We start from the raw sequence: 20,646 nt of genomic DNA, 5'->3' as shown, positions 1-20,646 counted from the left end.
TTGTTCCTGGGTGTGCAGAGCGGTAAAATGGAGGAGCCAGTGCAGCAACGATGGTGTGAATTAATTTCCGGATGCCACTTTCCGAGCTCACTGCTCCTCCCCCAGTTTTGAAGATGAAAGTGCTGTATTAGTGCTCATTAGCCTGGCTCTAAAACTCCCTGCAGCAGCCAGTGCTACAGCAGCTGCATTAAACCCCTGGTCGTCCCCCTCCCCATCTGGTTTCTCAGATCTGACTGAGTTACTTTCCCAGAAAGCAAGAAGGATGCATCTTCCCTGCTTTTCCCCTTTCCTCCCAGGCCTGGTTCCCTCTGTGCATGCTGGTTGAACTGCAAGGGGATGTGCAGGGTTGTTTATATGAGAAGAGTCTACAGCCAGGAGTAGGGCTGGAAGTGCTTAGGTTTAGGTGGGTGCATAAGGAAGAGGGTGTGGCATGGTGGGAAGCTCGCCACTTCTCCAGCTACCTTCTCTAACACACAGGCCAGCCACACAGACAATTACAAAGCTTTGAACAGTATCTTTTGGGCTTGGGGGGCATGTGTGCAGAGGGGGAGGGAGGATGGGAAGAGGAGGAAGCGATCCTGGATGTTCACAGCCCTCATAGGGCCCGGGAAGAAATTCCACAGGGCTTCAGTTTCCCTGCATGAGATGACCCTGGAGATAACTAGAATGAAAGGAAAATAATGAAGGCCAGGGCTGAGCTGGGAGTTTTGGGGGCTGGAGCTGTGCTCTCCAGGGACCCAGCGACAGCTCTGCGCTTGCTTTGACTATAAATGGTAAAAGCTGGGGCTGCCCATGACCCACTCATTCCTGCCCGTGTCTCCCAAATGGACGGAGTCTGGGAGAAACCCACAGGTTCGGAATCCCACCCCTCGGCTGGAATAATCTCTCCTCTCTGGGGCTGCAAACAGCCTTGGCTCATGTGAGTGTGTGTCCTGGAGCTGCTGGCCAGCAGGACAGAGGTGGTTGGACTGGAGGAATTCACCCAGCAGGCCTGGGCACTCACAGATAGTTACCTGTGAGCCATTTGTTTTCTCCTGGGATTCCCATATAAGGGTCAGATCTGGGCACCTGAGGAGAGTGGGGTGTGGCTTCACATGGAACACCTGTGGATTGCCCCCAGCAGCCAGGAGTGAGAGGCAGCAGAGCTCTGGCTTCCTCAGGTCCCACCCTAGGCCCTCTGAGGGGAACAGGGTGGGAGGAAGAAGGGGAAGGGGATCAACTCTTTACATAGATTATCTGTGGCCAGTTCTTCCCCTCTGCCTCCCTTCTGGAAGACACTCCTACACCTGATGCTGGGTCATCTGAGCAGCCCCCTGGAGTGTGGTGAGGACTTGGAACTGGCCCCAGGAAGCCTTGTGGGGAAATGTTGGCTCCCGAGTGCCATGGATGTGGTGATGCTATGCTGACACCCGTTCTGTCCTGGGGGCTTTCCCCTCTCCCGTCATCAGTGAGAACCACCAGCTCAACAGAGATGCTGACCTCTAACCTCCCAGCCGTGAACCCAACCCCGGACCCCTTTGTGGGGACTTGAACTGGAAGCATTGATGCCCCAGTGTGTTGCTTTCAGGGCATTCTGGGAAATCTCATCTGGTTGTGCAGGGGCTGTGGCCCAGAAGCTCCCTGCACATTGGGGGCTGGGGGGAAGAAAGGGAATGGTGTTGACTGTGGAAATGTTACCCAGCATAAACCCGGCTCCCAGAGCTGCCGGCTTTTGAGAGGGGGAAAAATGCAGCCAGAATAACATCATTTTGGGTTACGTTTCATCACCATGGCAACTGCTTGGAAACTGTACAGGATCTGAGCTCCTGAGCACCAAATAAGGCAAGTGGCTCTGGAGAGGATGCACCCTGCCCACGTGGAGGCGGTGCAGAAGCCCCGGCTCCCTGGAGGACTGAGCCTGGCTGCCCAGGTGTCCCCAAGGATGGGGCGTGGGGGGCCCAGTGGGGGCGCAACCTTGTGTCTCGCTGCCTTAGGCACAAGCTCAGGGGCTTAGTATGGGAATAGAGAATACCTCTATCACCTGCAGCAAAATGCCAAAGTACAGACCCTCCTGCCTCAATGCCAGCACTGGGTGTGTAGTCCGGGCCAGGTCCCCTGATGGGGCCAGGTTTGTACTTCAGCTGCCTCTGTACTGAGAGCTCACGGTGGATGAGCTCATGTTTTCTATTTATTTCTCTGCTTCAGCTCCCTGGCCCTTGGCTGCTCTCGGAGGTCTTCCCCCAGGCCTCCATGGAATCCCGATTGCTGTCACAGTTGTCCTCTGTTAGCTGGTCTCTTCCTCTCCTCTTAGGTTTCATGGAGGAAGGCTGTGTCATGCCGCTCCAGCACCCCACTTATCCCTTTGCAGGAGCTCTCAGTGCCCTGAGAATGATCCTCTTGTCTCTCTTCTAACTCTGCTCCATCAGAGCTGGTGTAATGCTTCCCCCTACTACCTCCCACCCCGCTGCTCTCCACAACAGCCTTTCTTTCTTGAAGGCAGTGAGGTATTGAGCTTGTGTATTTCTGTCCACTCTTATGCCATGTCCTAGTATGTGAAGGTAACTGCCCAGAAAACACTGCCGCATGCCACTCAGGGGGTTGGGCTCGGAGGGTGGCACAGAGGTTAATACCCACAATTCAACAGCATCACTTGTACTCCATTCAAGCCAGGCCCCCCAGCAGTAAGATCAGTTGGGGCACTTTGCTCTTAGATCAGCTGAATAAGGGCTCCATCCTGCGTGGTGCTGAGCACCTCCCCGTCACCGAGAATGGGAGTCCAGGACGTTGTCCAGATTGGCCCTTGAAGGGTTTAGTAGGAATAATTAGACACAGCAAGACCAATTAATAAACCTCTCCCACCCTTCATCTTGCAAATCTCTCCACGTTCCTTAAGCAGCCCTTGTCTCTGCTTGAATTGAGCACAGAGGTCGTTTTGGGTTTCCACTCCATGGCGTGTCTTAACTGGAAGGCAGCATTGTAACAAAGGGCCAGCACCCACGGGGCTGAGACTAGCAACTGATCAAACAAGAATCTTCTCTTTCCTCACCCCAGACCTTCCCCCAAATCTTTAGAAAGGAGCATGGAATCTATTTATGATGTAACTTCCACTTTCCAGACAGCCCTTTGCCCTGCTGGGTCCTAGACAGAAGCAGCTGCCACCCCAGAACTCTCTCCCTCAGACTTCCAGTTCCTGCTCTTTGATGCTGGCGGCTCAGCTGGGTTGGACAGCTCAGAGGAGCATCTGAATTCCTGAGCGCTTCTTTGAAGTCAGCATCTGAGTTGGCACTGTCCTAGAGTTGAGTGCATTTGGCCTAGGTCCGCGTCTGTCCCAAAGCTTTGAGGGATGTCTGTAAGGAATTCAACAAGCACTGTTTGAGACTGTGCCATACCTCTGTCTGCTCCTTAAATGTACTATCCGGCTGACAGGGGGACAGTGCCCAGCTCGAAGGCCAGATGTGGCCTGTTGAGTGCTAGCCCTTGGGACTATCAGCTGTCATAGGAACATAGGAAAGTGGATCAGATATGAGTACCCTCTAGTCCAGTGTGTCTTAACAGTGGCCAGCTTCAGAGGGAAGGTGTGAAAACCCTGCATAGCAGCACGAGAGCAATGTTGCTTAACGGCGGGCTCCTGCCACGGGGGAACTCAGACCACGTGTGGCTTCTCTGAACCTTTCCCTAAGGGGACGAGCACAGGGCCCGTATTTGGGTTGGAGGTGCCTCTTAAAATTTTTATTCTAAAAAATGTATGGAAATGTGCAGCCCATAGGCTCAGGCCAGCTGCCTGCATGGCCTCTTTATACTGGAACATTTGTGGGCCCTGTGTCATGGATCCACAGGACTGGTGCTATGACCCCAGCTTTGGAGCAGTCTCAAGGAGCACCCCTTCAGTGAGCCAGACCCCCTAGGGGTCTCACTCTTCCTTCTGGGCAAGCCACATGGCTTCACCGCCTCCTTAGGCTGGGCCTCTGGTCCTTCAGCCCTCCTGCTTCACACCGTGAGCTCCATTCAGTGAGTCCAACTGAGGCAGACCCCTGAGGGAAACTTGTACAATCTTAGGAGCAATGCACCTCCGCCGTCCGCATCTGTAGCAACACTCAGCCGGCGTTGTCAGACAGTTTGTCACCTGGAACACAGCATAGGAAGACCTTGTTAGCACAGAGAAAAGAAATACTTGTGGCTTAGAGACTAACAAATTTATTAGAGCATAAGCTTTCGTGGGCTACAGCCCACTTCATATATGTCTATGCATCCGATGAAGTGAGCTGTAGCTCATGAAAGCATATGCTCTAATAAATTTGTTAGTCTCTAAGGTGCCACAAGTACTCCTGTTCTTTTTGCGGATACAGACTACAGACTAACACGGCTGCTACTCTGAAAAGAGAAAAGAAAGTTACAGTGTAGTCCATCCTGGTCAGCACACAGCCCAAAGCCTTGTCCCTCTGACCTCCCTTTGCCTCAGTCCAGATGTGTCCCCAGCCGACTGCTTCCTGCAGCCAAATTAACTTCCACCTCACACTCCTCCCCCTGTTGTTCCTGAGCTGGGGAGATGTGGCTTAGTGGGCTGTGGAGAGGAAGGGAAATCCATATCTCTGTGGGTCATTGGTTGCTAGGTGTCCATGTACGGGCAATTGGATTTGCCATTGTCTTTTCAAGAGCTCCATTAATATGGGGCCCAAGCCCCAGACAGCTAGGTGCCTGTGCTTTATGCTGCCCAGAGAGCAAACAGACCTCCCCTCCCCCCAAAACTAGGTAACTCTGCAGCACATAGGGGACATCGAGGCACACGCAGGCTTCATAAAAATATTACAAAAGATTCCCACTTAGTCACATCCTGTACGGTATTCTGCTCTACAGAAGAGCAAACCAGTTGCTGTGCAGCAGATGCTTAAAGCTGGGTCACTGGGTGATGCAGGCGAAACCTCAAAGCCAGGAAGCTCAGTGAGGAAACTGGGAGCTTTCCATCATAATCAAGGGCTGGAATGGAAGGCAGGAAACTCCATGTGTATCTGTTGCTACAGAGATTTTGTTTGCCAGAACAGCTCCGGCAGGATAGCGTTAAGCACCAGCCAGAGTGGGACTTTTTATCTTTACCTTCACGCATTCCTCACCAACTCTACCCGCTTCCCCATCTGCTTTCCTCCTTGTGTCAAATACAAAGCAGCCACAGCTTCCAGTTCTTTCTCCTTCTCCCCAGAGCAGCCTGGAAATGAACTGATCCCAACCTCACGCTCCGGCCATGCAGCACCGGAGTGGTTCGAGCCACCATGCCAGAAGCTGTCACCACAAACTCAGTGCAGCTTGTTAAAGGGGATGGAGAGACGGTTACCAGAAAAGAAAGGGCTTCTATTGAACTTGGCTGCCTGTCAGGCCTCTCTCCTTCTGCAGGAAAAGAGCCTTTTGAAAACAAAAAAATACCCCTAATCCAGCAGCAAATATTGTCTGCAGCAGCACTGGCTGCTGTGATCACTTTCATGATCTGTTTTCCTTTTACCTGCAAACACTTCTAGGTGGCTGGGAAACATCATTGATTTTTAAGCCGGAGGGGACCACTGTGATGATCTAGTCTGGCCTCCTGCATAGCACAGGCCATAGGAATTTAGCTCTGGTCTTCTCACACCAGCTGCTGCTGGCCTTGGAGTAAAGTGGCATGAGCCCTTCCATGGAAAACTGATTTCAGCTCTTGTTCTCATGGCTTCATCTAATTGTGAAAATTCTCATCTCCGCTCTTCCCCAGCCAGAAACCATATCAAGTCAGGGGTCAGTGCATGGCGCTGTTAAATATAGTGTTTTTTCTTAGCATGTGAGCACTTTTTTAATCTTGGAAGGAAATGCAGGCAAGTGGCTAGTTTTCTGCTGTTTTTCTGGGGGGGTGACGAGCAGCAAGGGTCCTTGCTCTCTGCTTTAATGTCTCTAACTGGAGTCAGTTCTTGGTGCAGAATTGCTCCCTGGAAACGAGGACATTGGTATTTGGGCAGAGATCCCTGAAAGAAGGGATTGGGCTCCGTGCTATTTGTTGTCACCACTGTTCCAGGACTTCTGTTTCTGTGCTGCGCTGATTTCAGCTCCCACTGAAAGCTGGTCTCCAAGGCCCAGGCATCTGCTACAACTCAGCAAAGGGGTGACATTATAATACAAAATTTAAACAGCTAAAGAAATGGAAAGAAGCCACCTTGCCTACTTGCCTGGGCAGTGCTGCTTTGCTCAGCTGTGTCCTTCTCAATCTCTCTTTCTCTCTCTCTCTGGATATATATGTGTGTACCTATTCATTAATACACATAGATGGACTAAAGTTTCAAAGGAGATTAGTAACTTTGGGTGCCCAGTTGGAGACATCTTAAAGGACCTTCAGAAGATGGTTAAATATTCACTCTCCGAAAATAACCCATTAAAATATCTCCGGGGAGGTATCTAAAAATTGAGGCACTTGCTAGTCATCCTTGAAAATGTGGGCATATGCGTGTATTGATGTATTTATAATATATTCGTGTGAGAGCAGAGACCAGATTCTTTTCTATATTTAAAATCACCAGAGCATCTAAGGGCCTGAGCCTACAAACACACATATTTCTTCTTAATAACACACACAATCCTGTTGACTTCAGTGGGATAACTCTCAGCAGCAAGCACTGTGCTTGGGGAGCCAGTGAGTTATAGGTTTACAGCCCATTGTGCCTAATACAATAGTTAAGATTCACCTTGATTTGCCCATCCTGTGTCAAGTGGTCAAGAGACATTGTGAAGGGCTGTCACAATTTTTTTAAATATTATTTCTGGCTGTGGTTAATTTATCATTGGTTTGTTCTGATAAGTACTCAGGGACTCTAAGAAAAATTCTAAAAAATTCCCTAATTAATAGAATTGAACTTTACGCCAGTTGTGAACGTCTCCATCCCTTCTCATGCATTAACCTGCTAAACTGTCCTTTCTTCATCATGAACTAAGTCAGTGGACTGGGCTTCCTGTTGCAAGGATATTGAGTAAAATGGCAGCTGTTGCTGATTTATGTTAGGGCCAGTCATACTTGGAGATGCATTTAAAATAACTGGTATTTCCTAAATTGTATTTTAAATTGTGTTAAATATCTCTTCTCTTTTTAAAGTAAATGTCCATTTAGCCATCTCAGGCATTAAGGCATTCCATTTTTTCTTTATTTGTGGCTCGTTGCAAACCAGACCAGATAAATGATTTAATTCAGCTGTTGAACAATAGGGAATGAATTTCTCTAGGTTTAATTCTTTTTTGAAGCCATTGCACAAAAATGTTTTCTGATGTAAACAAATTCAGTTTATTGGCTGGCAAATGAAAGCAGAGGAGAGAGGCGTAGGGGTCACGGGACCTATGTTAACGGCAGCGGGGGTTTAAGAGCTGGACTGTCAGTGGCAGGAGACTGAGGGAAATAAGTGTGTGTAAGTGTGTACACGGCGGGAAGGGGATTTGCTTTAGAGAGTGAGTGTGTGTGTGTGTGTGTGTGTACACATGGAGGGAAAGAGAGTTTGTTTCTTGGCTGGAGGCAGAAGGCTAGGGTAGGGATTGTGGGGGATATCAGATTTATTGATATAGGAGGGCAGAAGGCCTTGAAGTGAAAAACAAAATGGAAGACCTCTTGGCTCTATGTAGGATTGCTGTGACTGGGGCGATTCCAGTATACCTCCTAAATAACAGCTCCTCTGTTTCCAAAATGAAAGGCCCATGGACAGAATTTCCTGTCTAACTGCAAGTACTGAACTCAGTTCCCAGAGGTTAGGGAGGCTCCAGGGCCTCAGCTCAGGTGAGGAGAGTAGCTTTGTTACCTCTTTCTTTTTAAGCTCTCGGGAGATTGTCCCCTTGCTCAGTGTTCAGTGCATGTTTTTAAACATGATCGTGAAAGGGGATGGAGCTGAGTGGGAAGGTTCTGGGCCCACACAGGGTCTATCTAATGGCAACTCCACAGAAACCATCTAAATGTTGAGGTCCTAGGCAGAATGCTGCCTTTACAGAAAAAAAGTTTTGCTTATGATGTAACGGGAGAAAAATCCATTTGAGAGACTGGCGCATGGAGGAGGTTCCAGAGTGACGCTGTCAGCCAGCAATGGGGCTGCATCAGAGGGCCAGAAATTCTTATTCCCTTTGTTGTAACTTTGAGCCATAAACGATAAATCAATCTGCTGACGTGGGCTGGGCCAGGTTATCAGGTGGACCAGGCAGAAGAGGGAGGGAACAACTGCAAGGTCAAGAAGCTAAGCTTCAGGTGTTAATAAACATCGCTTCACACCTCTTCAGCGCTCATTCAGTAATAACTGCGTCCCTGCTGTGCTTGTCAATACATCAGTCAAAGCCCTACACCCGCTGTGCTGCAGTGACAGCATGCAGGTGAGAAGGGCTCAGATGTGCCCCGCTGCTGACAGTCAGAAGCCCTTCCGAATACTGACTTAGCCCATATGCCACCAGCTGGGGGGTCTGTGGCTTGTTGGTAGAAATGGACAGCACCTTGCAAAAGTGAAGGTGAGGAGCTGCTGTTTAAAAATGGGTATAGGCCAGAGGAAAAAGGCATGTGACATTTCCACCTGCAGCCCTGTCTCTGGGCTCCCAGGCAGTAATGCTGGGAAGCCGCTAATCTCTCTCTCAGCAGGAAGTGTGGCTTGGGGCTGGTAGCCTGGCAGGAAATAGCTGGAAAACCAGGCTAGAGGGTGGGACTTGTATTAGCTGAAAAATAACCCTTTTTCTAACTGTAAAATATACTCAAGTGGGGGGATGGGTGCAACTCAGGTGTTCCTCCCACCCCCTTAATGTATTATCTGCTTTCTAGTCACATAAAGCCCTTCTTTGTCTAAACCGGAGGAGCCCCGGAGGTAGACTGTGCTCGTTGTTTCTAGCCAGGGAATTTGTCAGGTAATAGTCTCCTTCTTGCAAATGGAACCTTGTTGAAATGTGACTCGGTGGGCTCTAGAAGTCCTGTCTCTAAGAAGGTCTTCTGGGCAGAAGTTCAATGCACATGGAGCCTTGGCTCAAGGCCATTCTCCACATCCACTGTTGATGGACTGGGCGAGGGCAGCTTTGCCAAATTGTAGGCACGTTTGTCTGAGAGCTCTCGCTCTTGGCCGTACTTCCCAAGATCCAGGGCCTGGCTGGGCTTCAAAGCCTCCCTTCTTGGCGAGGTTCACTTCTCTCTCAGGTGCTGACAGTTTGTGAAACGTTGCTTTGAGGGGAAAGCCACGCTCAAGGCCGAAGAATGCAGAGTTCGATGCGGCTTTCCACTTGAAGTGGTGTCCAGGGCCAGCTGTTCCCTGCCATCCCAATGGAAATGATTTGCAGCTGAAGTTGATCTTTCCGGTCCTCAGAAGATGAGAGAGAGAGAGGTGGCATGGGGGGTAGATGTGTACGTTTCTTGGGTGTGAGGATGCTTCAGAGTAAACGTTTGTGGTGGGGTCAAAGCAGGTAGCCCATATGTTAAATGTCACAGAATATAAATCCATTGATGGTTTTTAGAATGCATGTTCAATGCCTTGGTTGGCCAGAATATCCCATCTCCACCTTCTGCCCCAGAGGTGGTTCCATTGCTGGATTTCTGTGTGTGTAGTTGTGATCCTCGGGGAAGAAAGTGTTTTTATAATAATAATCTTGTAAGATCCTCCACCAACAACGAGAGATCTTAGACATCTCCTGCCATGTAAGTGTTTATAATGCCTATTGGGCTGTACTGAGGTGGTTCGGTGGCAACTGATAGCACTGACCTTTCACAAGCATTCTTGTCCTTGATTGGGTCAAAATGAAGTGAGTTTGCTAGGCCTCAGTAGCCCCTCAAGGAAGCTGATCCCCATAGATTAGAGAAAGATCACGCTGAAATAGAATCCATCTCAAATGCGTGTGCTGTGCTCATTGGTCTGGTGACAGCATGCCTCAGATGCACCAGACCTATAGCACGCCTACTTGGGAAAGGGCCAGCAGCAGGCATCACAGTCAGGCCTGGCGTGTGTTGGCCGAGCTTTAGGGCTCGGTTAATTCATGGTTTCATGAGCGCGAACTTTACACAAACGAACAGTTAAAAGCTCTGGTATTGTGCTGCGTCCTGTCTGCCGAGCTGGGAGGGGCAGTTCCTCCTGGAAAACAAAGCACAGCACAGCAAAGAGGCCCCTACCATGTATATCTGCCTCGTCTCAGGGTCAGTAGGCTTCCTTCATTTGTGAGCTTACCTTTGCTCTGGTTCTTTCTCCAGCTGGACGGAGAGGGAGATATGGGCCATTTTTGGATCCCTCCCTCGGAAGAGCATATTAAAGACATTTCCTTTTTCTTTGTAAGAGCGGTGCTTAGCTGCCTTGCTTAAGGAAGCCCTGAATTAGCCTGTCCCATTTGGGAGAAGCACTTAGACCTGCCAGCATTTGAAATATATAAATCAGATCATTCAGGGAAGGGAAATACACACACCCCTTTGTAAGTGTATTGAAATGCCATGTGGTCTAAGAGCTTGAGGTAACGTGGTCCATGTGTCTCTAGATAAGGACTTACCTGCCTATGGTAAATCGGGATGACTGGCGCTAGGACGTAGAGAACGTGCAGTGATACCGAGTGTCTTTCCTGTTCTCTTCAGGAACCTGGCCCCGCTAAGGTGGCTGTGACCAGTAGCAACATTCCTAATGCAGAGAAGGTCCCCACTACCAAGTCCACACTCTGGCAAGAAGAAATGAGGGGCAAAGATCAACTGGATGGGAGCAGTAGCATCAGCCCAGCCCAGAGCCCCATACAGAGCCAGGCCATGCTTGCCAGCTCCTTGAAGGAACCTATGTTGGAAAGTAAAGAAGGTAAGGACCAGAGGGATGCTGGCACTGGTTTCTGTTCTCCTCTAGCCTCGTAGCATTCGATACCTGATTGTGGGGAGCTTTCTTCTTCACCCTGAGGTTGTGCTGTGTAGTGACTGGAGCAGGGTCTGGGAGATGAAACTCCTATGGTTTGATGCTCAGAAACTGCTGAGTACCTGCAACTTCAGGAGGTCCATGGGAGCAGTGAGCAATGTCACTTCCTGGGTCTGCCACAGCCCCAAGAGATTGTTGGTCAAATCACCCCAAAAGCTTCTGTGCGTTAACTTACCCCTCTGAAAGGTGGATCTAATTAATACCTTACCTACCTCACAGGGATGTTGTGAAGCCTACTGTTTAAGTGCTTTGATATCCTTTGATGGAAGGTGCTTTCAAAGTGCAAAATGCTATTATTAATGGCCGATTAACCCCAAGTTGTTACTAGGACTGGAAGGTTTTCCTGCAGCAGTTTGAGTTTATTACACAGATGTCTTAACTGCAGTGGTGTGGCTCTCTTAACGGGACCTCGTCAAAAAGTTTGGTCTAAACTTGCTTTTATTTAAAAACATGAATTGAAATGGTTTCTTGTCTTTGTGTATTATGGTTTGTTTGTTTTTTTTTTTTTTTTTTTTACAAATGTAACAGTTCCCCTACTGGTTTGGAAACCCAACTACCTGTTAGTATCTAAGATCCCACAACTGCCGTAGAGAAACAGAAGGAAACTGCACTGTTGATGTTGAAAGTGATATTATTTACATTGAGGCAGTGCCTGGGTAGGCACAGTCATGGACTAGGGCTGATTTCATTGTCCTGAACTGAGTGAAGTGCAAAATAAGGAAGAAACTGACATAAGTAGTGAAAAGAAAACTAGAATCCGCCCCCCCATTTTTAATGTTTTAATCTAATGGGAATGGCTCAGCGCATTGTCAGCCTACAAAGATCTGAACACTTGCGGCATTCCCTAGGGTGGTACCTGGGGGGGGGGAGGTGGGGGAGAGAAGGAGGAGATAACTGTAAATAATGGGATGAAATTAAGAAAGGGGGGAAATCTGGATAAAATACTGGAAGGCAGAGGCAAGGAGGATGGGATGACCTCACAGGTCTTTCCCACCTCTAACGGGTGCGATTCCAAGGCAAGGAAATTTCCTTTGAAATAAATGAGCTTTTGAACATTGATCGTCCCCCTTTATACTAGCCTCTGAGTGATTCCCAAACTTTTCACTATGACAGCCCACCAACTGCATTTTGTCTTAATTTGCAACCCACCCAGGGTCCTAATGCATGGGGAGCAGGGAGGCAAAATCAGAGGTCAGCTTCCCTGCCCCATGAATGGGGCACCGACCACCCACAGCAGCCCTCTCAGCCCAGTTCCATGGGACAGGAGCACTCACTGCAGGATGAGTGTGGGGTGGGCTTGCTATCCAACCCCTCCCCTTTCCCCCCCGCCCTCTCGGTGGTCTCCCCTCTGGACTGGGCCCGTGACTTATCAAGAGCTTTCCAGTGGGTTGCAGCCTACCCTTTGGGATATAGTGCCCTAATGGAGACAGAGAGGCACTTGCCTACAGTTGGTCCTGTTTTATTGCCAGGCACTGGGGCGCTGCTTCCTCCTCCCAACCCTATATCAGGGCAGCTGTTTACATTTTGTCTCCTTTGATTAGTCCATGAAAGCCTCTGGAGTCTGCTGTATTGTTCTAAATGAAACAATAGAGGCCTGGACTTTCTTCCTGCTTTGTATTATGTGTTCCCCTTGGATAAATCGGGGGTGGAGGGGAAAGCTGAGTTTGTTGCATGTTCTGAGAGGCTAGCTAAAGCGATTGCTTTCCTCCTTGCTCTCTTGGGATTAGCTAATGGAAGAAGACTGCTCCCTTTGCGTCTCTCTGATTTAGCTGGTGTCAGCAAAGCCCTGTTTTTGATGAATCAATAGGCTTTTGCCCTTGACACCTTGGGATGTGGCGATTGGGCAAGAGGGAGAGAGAGAGAGAGAGAGTGTGTGTGTGACCGCCACAGATGCTGCTTTTCATTTACTTGTTTTTCGGTTGGAGAAAACAGTAACTTACCATCCAGCTTATGATCTTCAGAATGGATGGGAAAGTCGCTGCTGGATGTAGACCTCTCTGCTGCCTCTCCTTCTTCCCTGCACGTGTGTGTGTATCCATACACACCTACCAACCAACCAGCAAGTCAAGTCTGCCTGGAACAAACGATTTTCTCCACATTCCAAACTTACACATGGAGAATCTTCTAGAGGCCAACAATTCAGGAAGTGCAGTGGTGATTAGATGCAGACTGTTTTGGCCCTTGAAAACAAGTGCTCGTGCACAATTTTGTGGTGGTGTGAATGCAAAATGGGAATTGTTCTTTGTGCCCTCTGTAGCAAGAAGCTTCAGTGTGGAGGGATTCCCCTTTCCTTAATGCCTTTGTCTGTGCTGGCATGGAGGCTGGTGGTCACTAACTCACTCTGGCAAAAGGATGCATACAGCTCTTTTTCATCTCACTCAAATGGAGGGCCTGACACCCGAATTGCAATGAGGCCTTAATGCTCTCCTAGCTCCCCATTTTTTCTGGGGAGGAAGAAATGAAAAGCTGTTGATGGAGCCACGCTTCCTCCAGCTGTTAACACACCTTCCTCTCTCTTGTTCCCCTCTCCTGACCACCTCCCTTTACTGGAATCAGACACCACCAAAGTTAATTTTACTTGTGATTAGGAAATGCATTGGTGTTTGCTGGCTGAACCTCTGAGCTTCCTTCTAATATATACAGGTACAACTTGTTGAGAAGCCTCCTCTGTATGTCTTAACAAAACACCCGCTCTTCCCTGTTCTTGTGTCCCTCCTCCAAGGCTCTGTGGAGACAGACTGGGTCAGATCATTGCGTGCTTGGACACAGAAATAAGGGGGGACTTTATTGGCCCTTCTGCAGTATGACTGCTCCTGACCAGATGCGACAAGCTGGCTGGGCACCTGATAGCATTCTGCTAGCTACATTCCCACCTGTTGCCGAAGTCTCTGTTGTCATTGTCCAGTTTTTCCCTCTGTAAATAAGTCAAAAGCACCCATCCCACCTTATGTCTATTGGAGCTTTGCATGTGGCACCTATAGTAGGCTGCTCAGTAATCCAAGTGTGAAATGCTGATGATTGGTGTGTCCTAGTCCACCTCCTAGCAGGTCAGTCTCCACATCACAAAAAACCTGTTCTTATCATCACCCTTTCTGGCAGTTCTGGGCACAGAAGCCAAAGATGCAATGGATCCTGAAACTGGACTTCCGGTTTCCCTCCAGAGGTGGGTCTTCCAGGTCAGGTTTGTGTCTGGGTCCATAGGCACTGTAATGCTGGAAAATCCTATGTGGATGTTTCCCGTTCTGTGGAGGCAAGGCAGTTTGTGTTAAAATCCCCTTTTATACAAATGGAGGGGAGGCAAAATCAAGTTTGGAACCAAGCGTAGTAACCTCCACCCAACTCCTTCCCCTTGTTTTCTGTTCCGTTTCTTAGATGAGAGCTCCATGAATGGCGACCGGATAGACTGTGGGCGGAAGGCACGTGTTGAGAGCGGTTACTTTTCCTTGGAGAAGACCAAGCAAGACTCGAAGTTGGAAGAGCAGCAGCTGCCACCTCCACCATCCCCTCCCAGCCCCAGCACCCCGAACAACAGGTACAGTTACCCCAAATCACCCTTCCAGGAGCACAGCCACCCCTTTCCTTCCCCAGGTACCAGCTCAAACAACCGAATGGTTTCCAGCTACTCACTGAACTCCCTGGATTCAAAGAGTACTTACCCTACGTGCAAGGACTTCAGCAGCAGAGACGGGGGAAGGGGAGCTGAAAGAAAGAACCACTCCCTTTCCTTCAAAGCCAGTCGGCAGTACGCCACCCTGGCCGATGTTCCCAAGGCCATTAGGATCAGTAACCGGGAGGCCTTCCAGGTGGAGAGGAAACGGCTGGAGCAGAGGACCCGGGCCCGCAGCCCTGGAAGGGAAGAGGTGGCCCGGCTCTTTGGCAACGAGAGAAGGTAAGGGGCCAGTGGCTGTTCTGTTTCTTAACTCATTTGACCATGACCACATGGTGGTGCTTGCTCTGTTAGTAAATCAGCGGGTGCTGGGACTGACGGCCCTTCATAGCCCATTGTAGAGGAAATGATTTATTTGGACGATTATAGTCCTGAGCCCTCCTCTCTTAAACCAGGTACTTAACTGGTGATCGTCTCTCCTCCTTTGAATCTATTAAATGGACTGGGAGGGAATCCTGATTGAGCCATGCCACTTTTTATGGATCCGATGGTGTGGGGTCATCCATGCTTAACAGCTCTCTCTTGTCGCCCATCCCCAGCCGAAGATATTTGAGCGAACTCCCAGCTGCCCAAAGTGGGGGGCATTGAGCCAGTGCAAAGCAATGCCTCAAATTTGTACCCAGGCCATCTTTCTGAGTCTCTGTTATTTTCCAGGCTCCCCTTTACTCTCAATTTCATATACAGGTCATTCCTGTAGCCACCGGGAAGCGCTCCTGATGTGGGCATAGCTAGGATATCCACTCAATGTTGACCAGCAAAGGATGTGATCCCCACCAGTGCTGTGTTAGCACAGGTTACCGATGGTTCTCGGCAGATCCTTCTCTTGGGGTAGTAGGCTGGACCTTCCTCCAGTAAGCTGCCATGTGATGCTCCGTAGTACCTCCCTTCTCCTCCTCCACCCTACCTCAAGTGGCAGCTGGCACCATTAATTAGAGTATTTCTATAAACTGTGTTGGGGCCATGTATGTTATGCAATCGTCTGATGAGCTCAGAGAGAGGTTTCAAAGTGTCACAGTGTTAATCTTGGAAAGAGAGGAGTTGGCTGCCACTGATGCAGAACTGAGTGGGTGGCAAAACAGCTTAGTGGAGAAGGCTTTGCGTCCTGTGCACACGCTCAGTTTTTCTGGGTTTAAGGAGGCCCAGTGGGGAGGAAGGATAGATTTAACTTGCTCTGAAAAAGCCCCATTTATGTGATGACTGTAGAGTAAGCCATGAGATAAGGGCACTGGGCTAGAGGGCTGATTGTCAGTCTGATTTGCTTGCACTTGGGTTCCTGTAGGCATGTTCGCTCAAGCACTTGTGGTTTGCTTTTCACATCCCCTGGAGGACTGTTTTCACGCTGGCCCACAATTAATACAGGCATGAAGCTGCACTGCAAAGCACAGCCGCTGCTATTGCACAAGCAACACCGCTTTGCACTTGTGCGTGTTCCACTTCAGTTAGATTTGCAACTGAACCATATTTGTGTCTAACCTGTGCTCACCCAAGCAGTGTGTAGCTTCGCTGCCTGGCTGCAATCTTGGGTGGAGGACGAGACTCAAAGACAGCAATATCTTGGCTTTCTCCTCCCACCTGAGGATATAGTCCTTTCTGTGTCTGGCAGAAAAGATGCCGTGCTTGCCTTCTGGGGACCCCATCCTGTTACACTGGGTGGAGAAAGAACAGTATTTCTTGGTTTGTGAATTGAGTGTGTAACATGTCACCTGCTGGTGGCTGGCTTATAGCAGTGGCTCTCAACCTTCCCAGACTACTGTACCCCTTTAAGGAGTCTGATTTGTCTTGCGTACCCCCAAGTTTCACTTCACTTAAACTACTTGCTTACAAAATCAGACATAAAACACAAAAGTGTCACAGCACACTATTACTGCAAGACGTCTTACTTTCTCATTTTTACCATATAATTATAAAATACACTGATTGGAATATAAATACGATGCTTACATTTCAGTTATAATTTATTGAGCAGTATAAACAAGTCATTGTATGAAATTTTAGTTGGTACTGACTTCGTTAGTGCTTTTTGTGTAGCCTGTTGTAAAACTAGGCAAATAGCTAGATGATTTGGTGTACCCCCTGGAAGACCTCAGCGTACCCCCAGGGGTACATGTACCCCTGGTTGGCTTACAGAATATTAAAAGGTCTACCACTACTGCCAGCTTAATAGTTCAGGTACTAGAGGCTTGTGTGTTCTTCTGGAGCTGAAACTCCTGAGTCCTAGCCCCAGTGTGATGCTGCATAGCTGAAAGCAGTGATGTGTATGCAACTCCTGGATTCAATAGCTTTTTAGAGTGGTTACTTCTGAACAGCTAGTAGTGCCATTTGGGGCGCTGGTGTGCAAATGTGTGTTCAAACTGGGGCATAGGGAGAGGGCATGGAATATCTGATGAGGGAGACAGGCATACAGATACCTGGGAAAAGAAGGATCTCAGAGCTTCTGCTAGATATTGTCCTTTTTTATTTCATCCCTGCTGCTTTCTGGTTGGTGGGATGGGTTCCTCCTCCTCCCAGAGGCTACTGCACCCAGCCCCTTTTTTTTTCCCCTGGGCTCCTGAGGCTATTATACAGCAGCAGGAGATTGGATTTTATTGCTGTGTCAACATTGGTGAAAACTCTATGTTATGTCTAATCAATTTATTGCCTTTATTTGAAGCGACTTTACTCTGCCTAGCGCGTGGGGGCAGATGAATGTCTCCTGTGCTCTTGCTTTTATTTATGTATTTTAAAAAAACATGCTTTAATAAACTCTCATCAGCACAATGACAGTGACAAGGGTGGGTGTCTTTTGTCTGATTTCTGAGGCTGCCGGGAAAAGATTTAAAATAAACAAGTCTTTTGCATTGTCGCTCATTGTAATTCAGGGGCAGGTGGGCTAATGTCCTGTCAAGCCAGCCTACATTTTGTCATTACGCAGATTGTGACAATAGCTCACTCAGAAGGGCTTTCTGTGATCAACCTTCCCCACACACTCCTCCCAATGTCCCTACAATTGTTTCCCTTTCCTCCCTGCCTCCTGCCTGCAGTCAGGGGGCTGGGAGAGGGGTTGAGGGTGGAATTGTCAGCACCAACAGAGAAGGGTTGTGTTTGAGCACAATGAGGCAGCAGCTTTCCCTCCTCCCCTCTCTTTTATTTAAAGAGACATTCTCCAGTGGTGTAGGCCCCAAATCTTGTGTGCTTAAAAAGTTTTACCTACCCTTCTATAAAGAGAAGCATCTTCATGATTTGAGAAGAGGTGGGTTTCTGAGAGGGGGAGGGGAAGGTGATGGCACACTCTGACAGGGCAGTGTGGGAATGATCTCTTTTCATCAGTGTGTGAAGTCAGCTATAAATAGAGTGAAACTGGCAAGTTTCTAGTTTCACAGTTGAGGGGGGGAAAGTAAAATAAATATAAACAAACACCATAAATGGTCATGGATGGGGAGTAGGTGTTTAAAATGCTCCAAGCTTTAATGATCTAAGATGATGATAGTGACAGATAATTATTCCAAAATATTCAACTTGACAGTTTCCTCCCACAAAGATGGCAGATAAATGCCTGTGAGAATTAAAGGCGTGTGTTTCCCAAACTAGTTGTTAGGATTAGTGATGATCTGTCCCCCAAAAGCAGGAGAGAAAGGGAGTTATTCCCTTCTCAACAGCACAGCCCTTTCTGGCCATGTCTGGGGCTGGGAACAGGGCCTCCTTCAGTCCTCCTTGGCCAGAAAGGTATTGTTTGGGAAGTGCATGGACACTGACAGGAGAGAAGAAAGGGGTTCCAAGAGGGTTATGCGGAGAAGTGGTAGTTGGGAGGAATACAAGTGTAATCCAGGGTTTTGAAAGAGAGTGCTGCTAGTTATAAATGACCTTCGTCTCAGCTAGAGGTGATCTGGGTGATGTGGGCGGGAGAGGTCACATTTTCCCTGAGCCAGGGAACTTCAGTGTTTCAAATGTTCAGGTGGACTTGGTGGAGAGAGCTGGTTTAACACTGGACTCAAAAATTAACATTTCCCGACTCTCTGCTTGGCTTGGCTGCTTTTTAATTTGATTTACTTAGTTTACACGTTTTTCTCTGCATTGAATCTGGGCCCTTTGAGATTGAGCATTTGTGAAACTTCACTTCTCAGACTGCAGGTGCCAGTTTTTCTTTAGTGCTTCAGAGCATTCTGAATGATCCTGTCCAGTAACTTTCTAACAGGTACTCCATCTCATTTTATGCTGGGAATTTACCTAGAATTATTCAACCCTCATGCAGACCCCAGTGAACTGCATCTCTTTGTCAAGCAGTGAAACCAAATAAATTTGCTAATCGTCTGTCAGTATTTTCAGCTTTTCCTCCCCTACTTCCACCAATGCACTCCAAAGCTATATCTACACTAGAGACCTTACAGCAGGACAGCTGCACTGCTTTAAGATCTCTCGTGTAGCCACTCTAAGCCAACGGCCCCATCAACATAATTAAACCACCTCCAAGGAGCAGCGGTAGCTTTGTCAGTATGTCACACCCCTCAACCACAAAAGTGTTGCCGACATAAATGGTAGTGTAGACATGGCCTAAATTATTGCATGAGGATTGAACCTCCAGACAGAAGAGCACTATACACTGATTTCCAGTAGCCCTAGTTAGGGCAGCCTCTTCTCTTAGTAGTCCTGTTTTAAAGACGCTTACTCCTTTTTTTTTTTTTTTTTTTTTTTTTTTAATTTTAAGAGATCCTATATTAGTAATATAATCATAGGGAATGTTCAGGACTGTGTTTTAAAAGAATCCTATTGATTGTTCAGACCTAAATTTTAACCTCTGATTCATAGGTGCTGGAACTAGGAGTTCTGGGGGGGCCGCTGCACCCCTTGGCTTGAAGTAGTTTCCATCATATACAAGTTTTACAGTTTGATTCAATGGCTCTCAGCACCCCAACTATACAAATTGTTCCAGTACCCCTGCTCTGACCCCTTTACAATTTTCTGTGGGGAGGGTCTGCCATATTCTAAATCTCTTCTTTATGAACATCTAAAGTGAACCCACCTTTTCTGAGAAACTTTCAACAACACTATTTTGGTGTGTCTCACATAGTCTGTGTTTGAGCTCCCCTTGCTGGTCTGCAGTGATAAATTTGGTGTTCAATGCTGTGTCTACATCTCTGCACAGTCCAGCTTGCATTGCCAGTAAACAAAGAGAGAAGAGGAAGTGAATTCAAAGCCCACAAGCTTGTTTCTTTAGCGCTGGAGTCATAGTAAAATGGAAATTATATGAATACAACAGTCATTTGTCCCTGGTGCAGGCAACAGCCTGGGTCTGAGTCAAGTGCGTAGTGTGGGTTGTGGCTTTTGTTGTTCTACATTCCTTTAGCTGAGTTCTGGGTGGATTTGGTAGCGCTTTTACTCAGTGTTGTTGGAATAGGAGCCCTTGTGGAGATGCTGTGCCCACAGACGCCGAAAAGGCTAGCTGAGTAATAAATATAGCCCAAGTGTCCTCCCCAACCAGGCACAGGAATATGGGTGTCTCTCTGGAAACCAGATACAGGACTGACTGAGAACAAAAAGGGTTTCAAGACAATGGTAGGGAATAAGCCAGGGGTCAGCATACACTGAAATGTTGTGTTATATGCAAGTGTTTGTGTGTTACCGACCTCTCACAATGAATCCTTCACCCTCAAACCCAGATCTCTGCTGGGTCAGATGATAGATATGTGCAAGCAGGGCAGCCTCACCCAGTCCCCTTTGCCAGGTGCCGTGAGGCTCCATTCACCTTGGAAGAGGAAGACTGGGCTCTCCATAAGATTTCACAACTCCTTTCTTCGTCCAGTGTCTCCCCTCCCTGACCCGAGTTCTCTTAGCTACCAGGGAACCCTCAGCCGCCCGGGGCGCTCCGCCCAACACCCTCCTCAGCCGCCCGGGGCGCTCCGCCCGACACCCTCCTCAGCCGCCGCCGTGGCATTCCACCTAATGATGCCTGTTCCCTATTCCCAGCTGCCACGGATTCTTCAGGCCTTGCTGTTCCACCACCTGACAGCTCCTTGAACAACTTTTGTGTGATGGTTCCTAAGGCGTTTCCCCACAAGTGACACATGCAGTCCATCACCCCCTGCTCCCTCAAATACAGTCTGTTTTACAAGCTCTTTGGAAACTGTTTAACCAGCTGGA

General features: G+C 48.3%; 1 protein-coding gene across 10 annotated transcripts in view; it reads left to right on the top strand.

Annotated features, from left to right (window-relative positions):
* Window positions 1–20,646, top strand: part of MPRIP (myosin phosphatase Rho interacting protein) — a 170,790-nt gene that overhangs the window by 97,145 nt on the left and 52,999 nt on the right. For 6 of the 10 annotated variants that reach the window (XM_048866052.2, XM_048866051.2, XM_048866053.2 and 3 more), the window contains 2 exons: window positions 10,544–10,754; window positions 14,238–14,754. In XM_048866052.2, coding sequence (XP_048722009.1) covers window positions 10,544–10,754; window positions 14,238–14,754 — 728 coding nt within the window. The remainder of the gene's footprint in view (window positions 1–10,543; window positions 10,755–14,237; window positions 14,755–20,646) is intronic. The other 4 variants (XM_048866057.2, XM_048866056.2, XM_048866061.2 and 1 more) reach the window with 1 other exon arrangement.

The sequence above is a fragment of the Caretta caretta genome, chromosome 10, assembly GCF_965140235.1.
Source record: "Caretta caretta isolate rCarCar2 chromosome 10, rCarCar1.hap1, whole genome shotgun sequence".
NCBI lineage: Eukaryota > Metazoa > Chordata > Testudines > Cheloniidae > Caretta > Caretta caretta.
The sequence above is the reverse complement of the archived record's forward strand: the minus strand, read 5'-3'. Positions and strand labels throughout refer to the sequence as shown.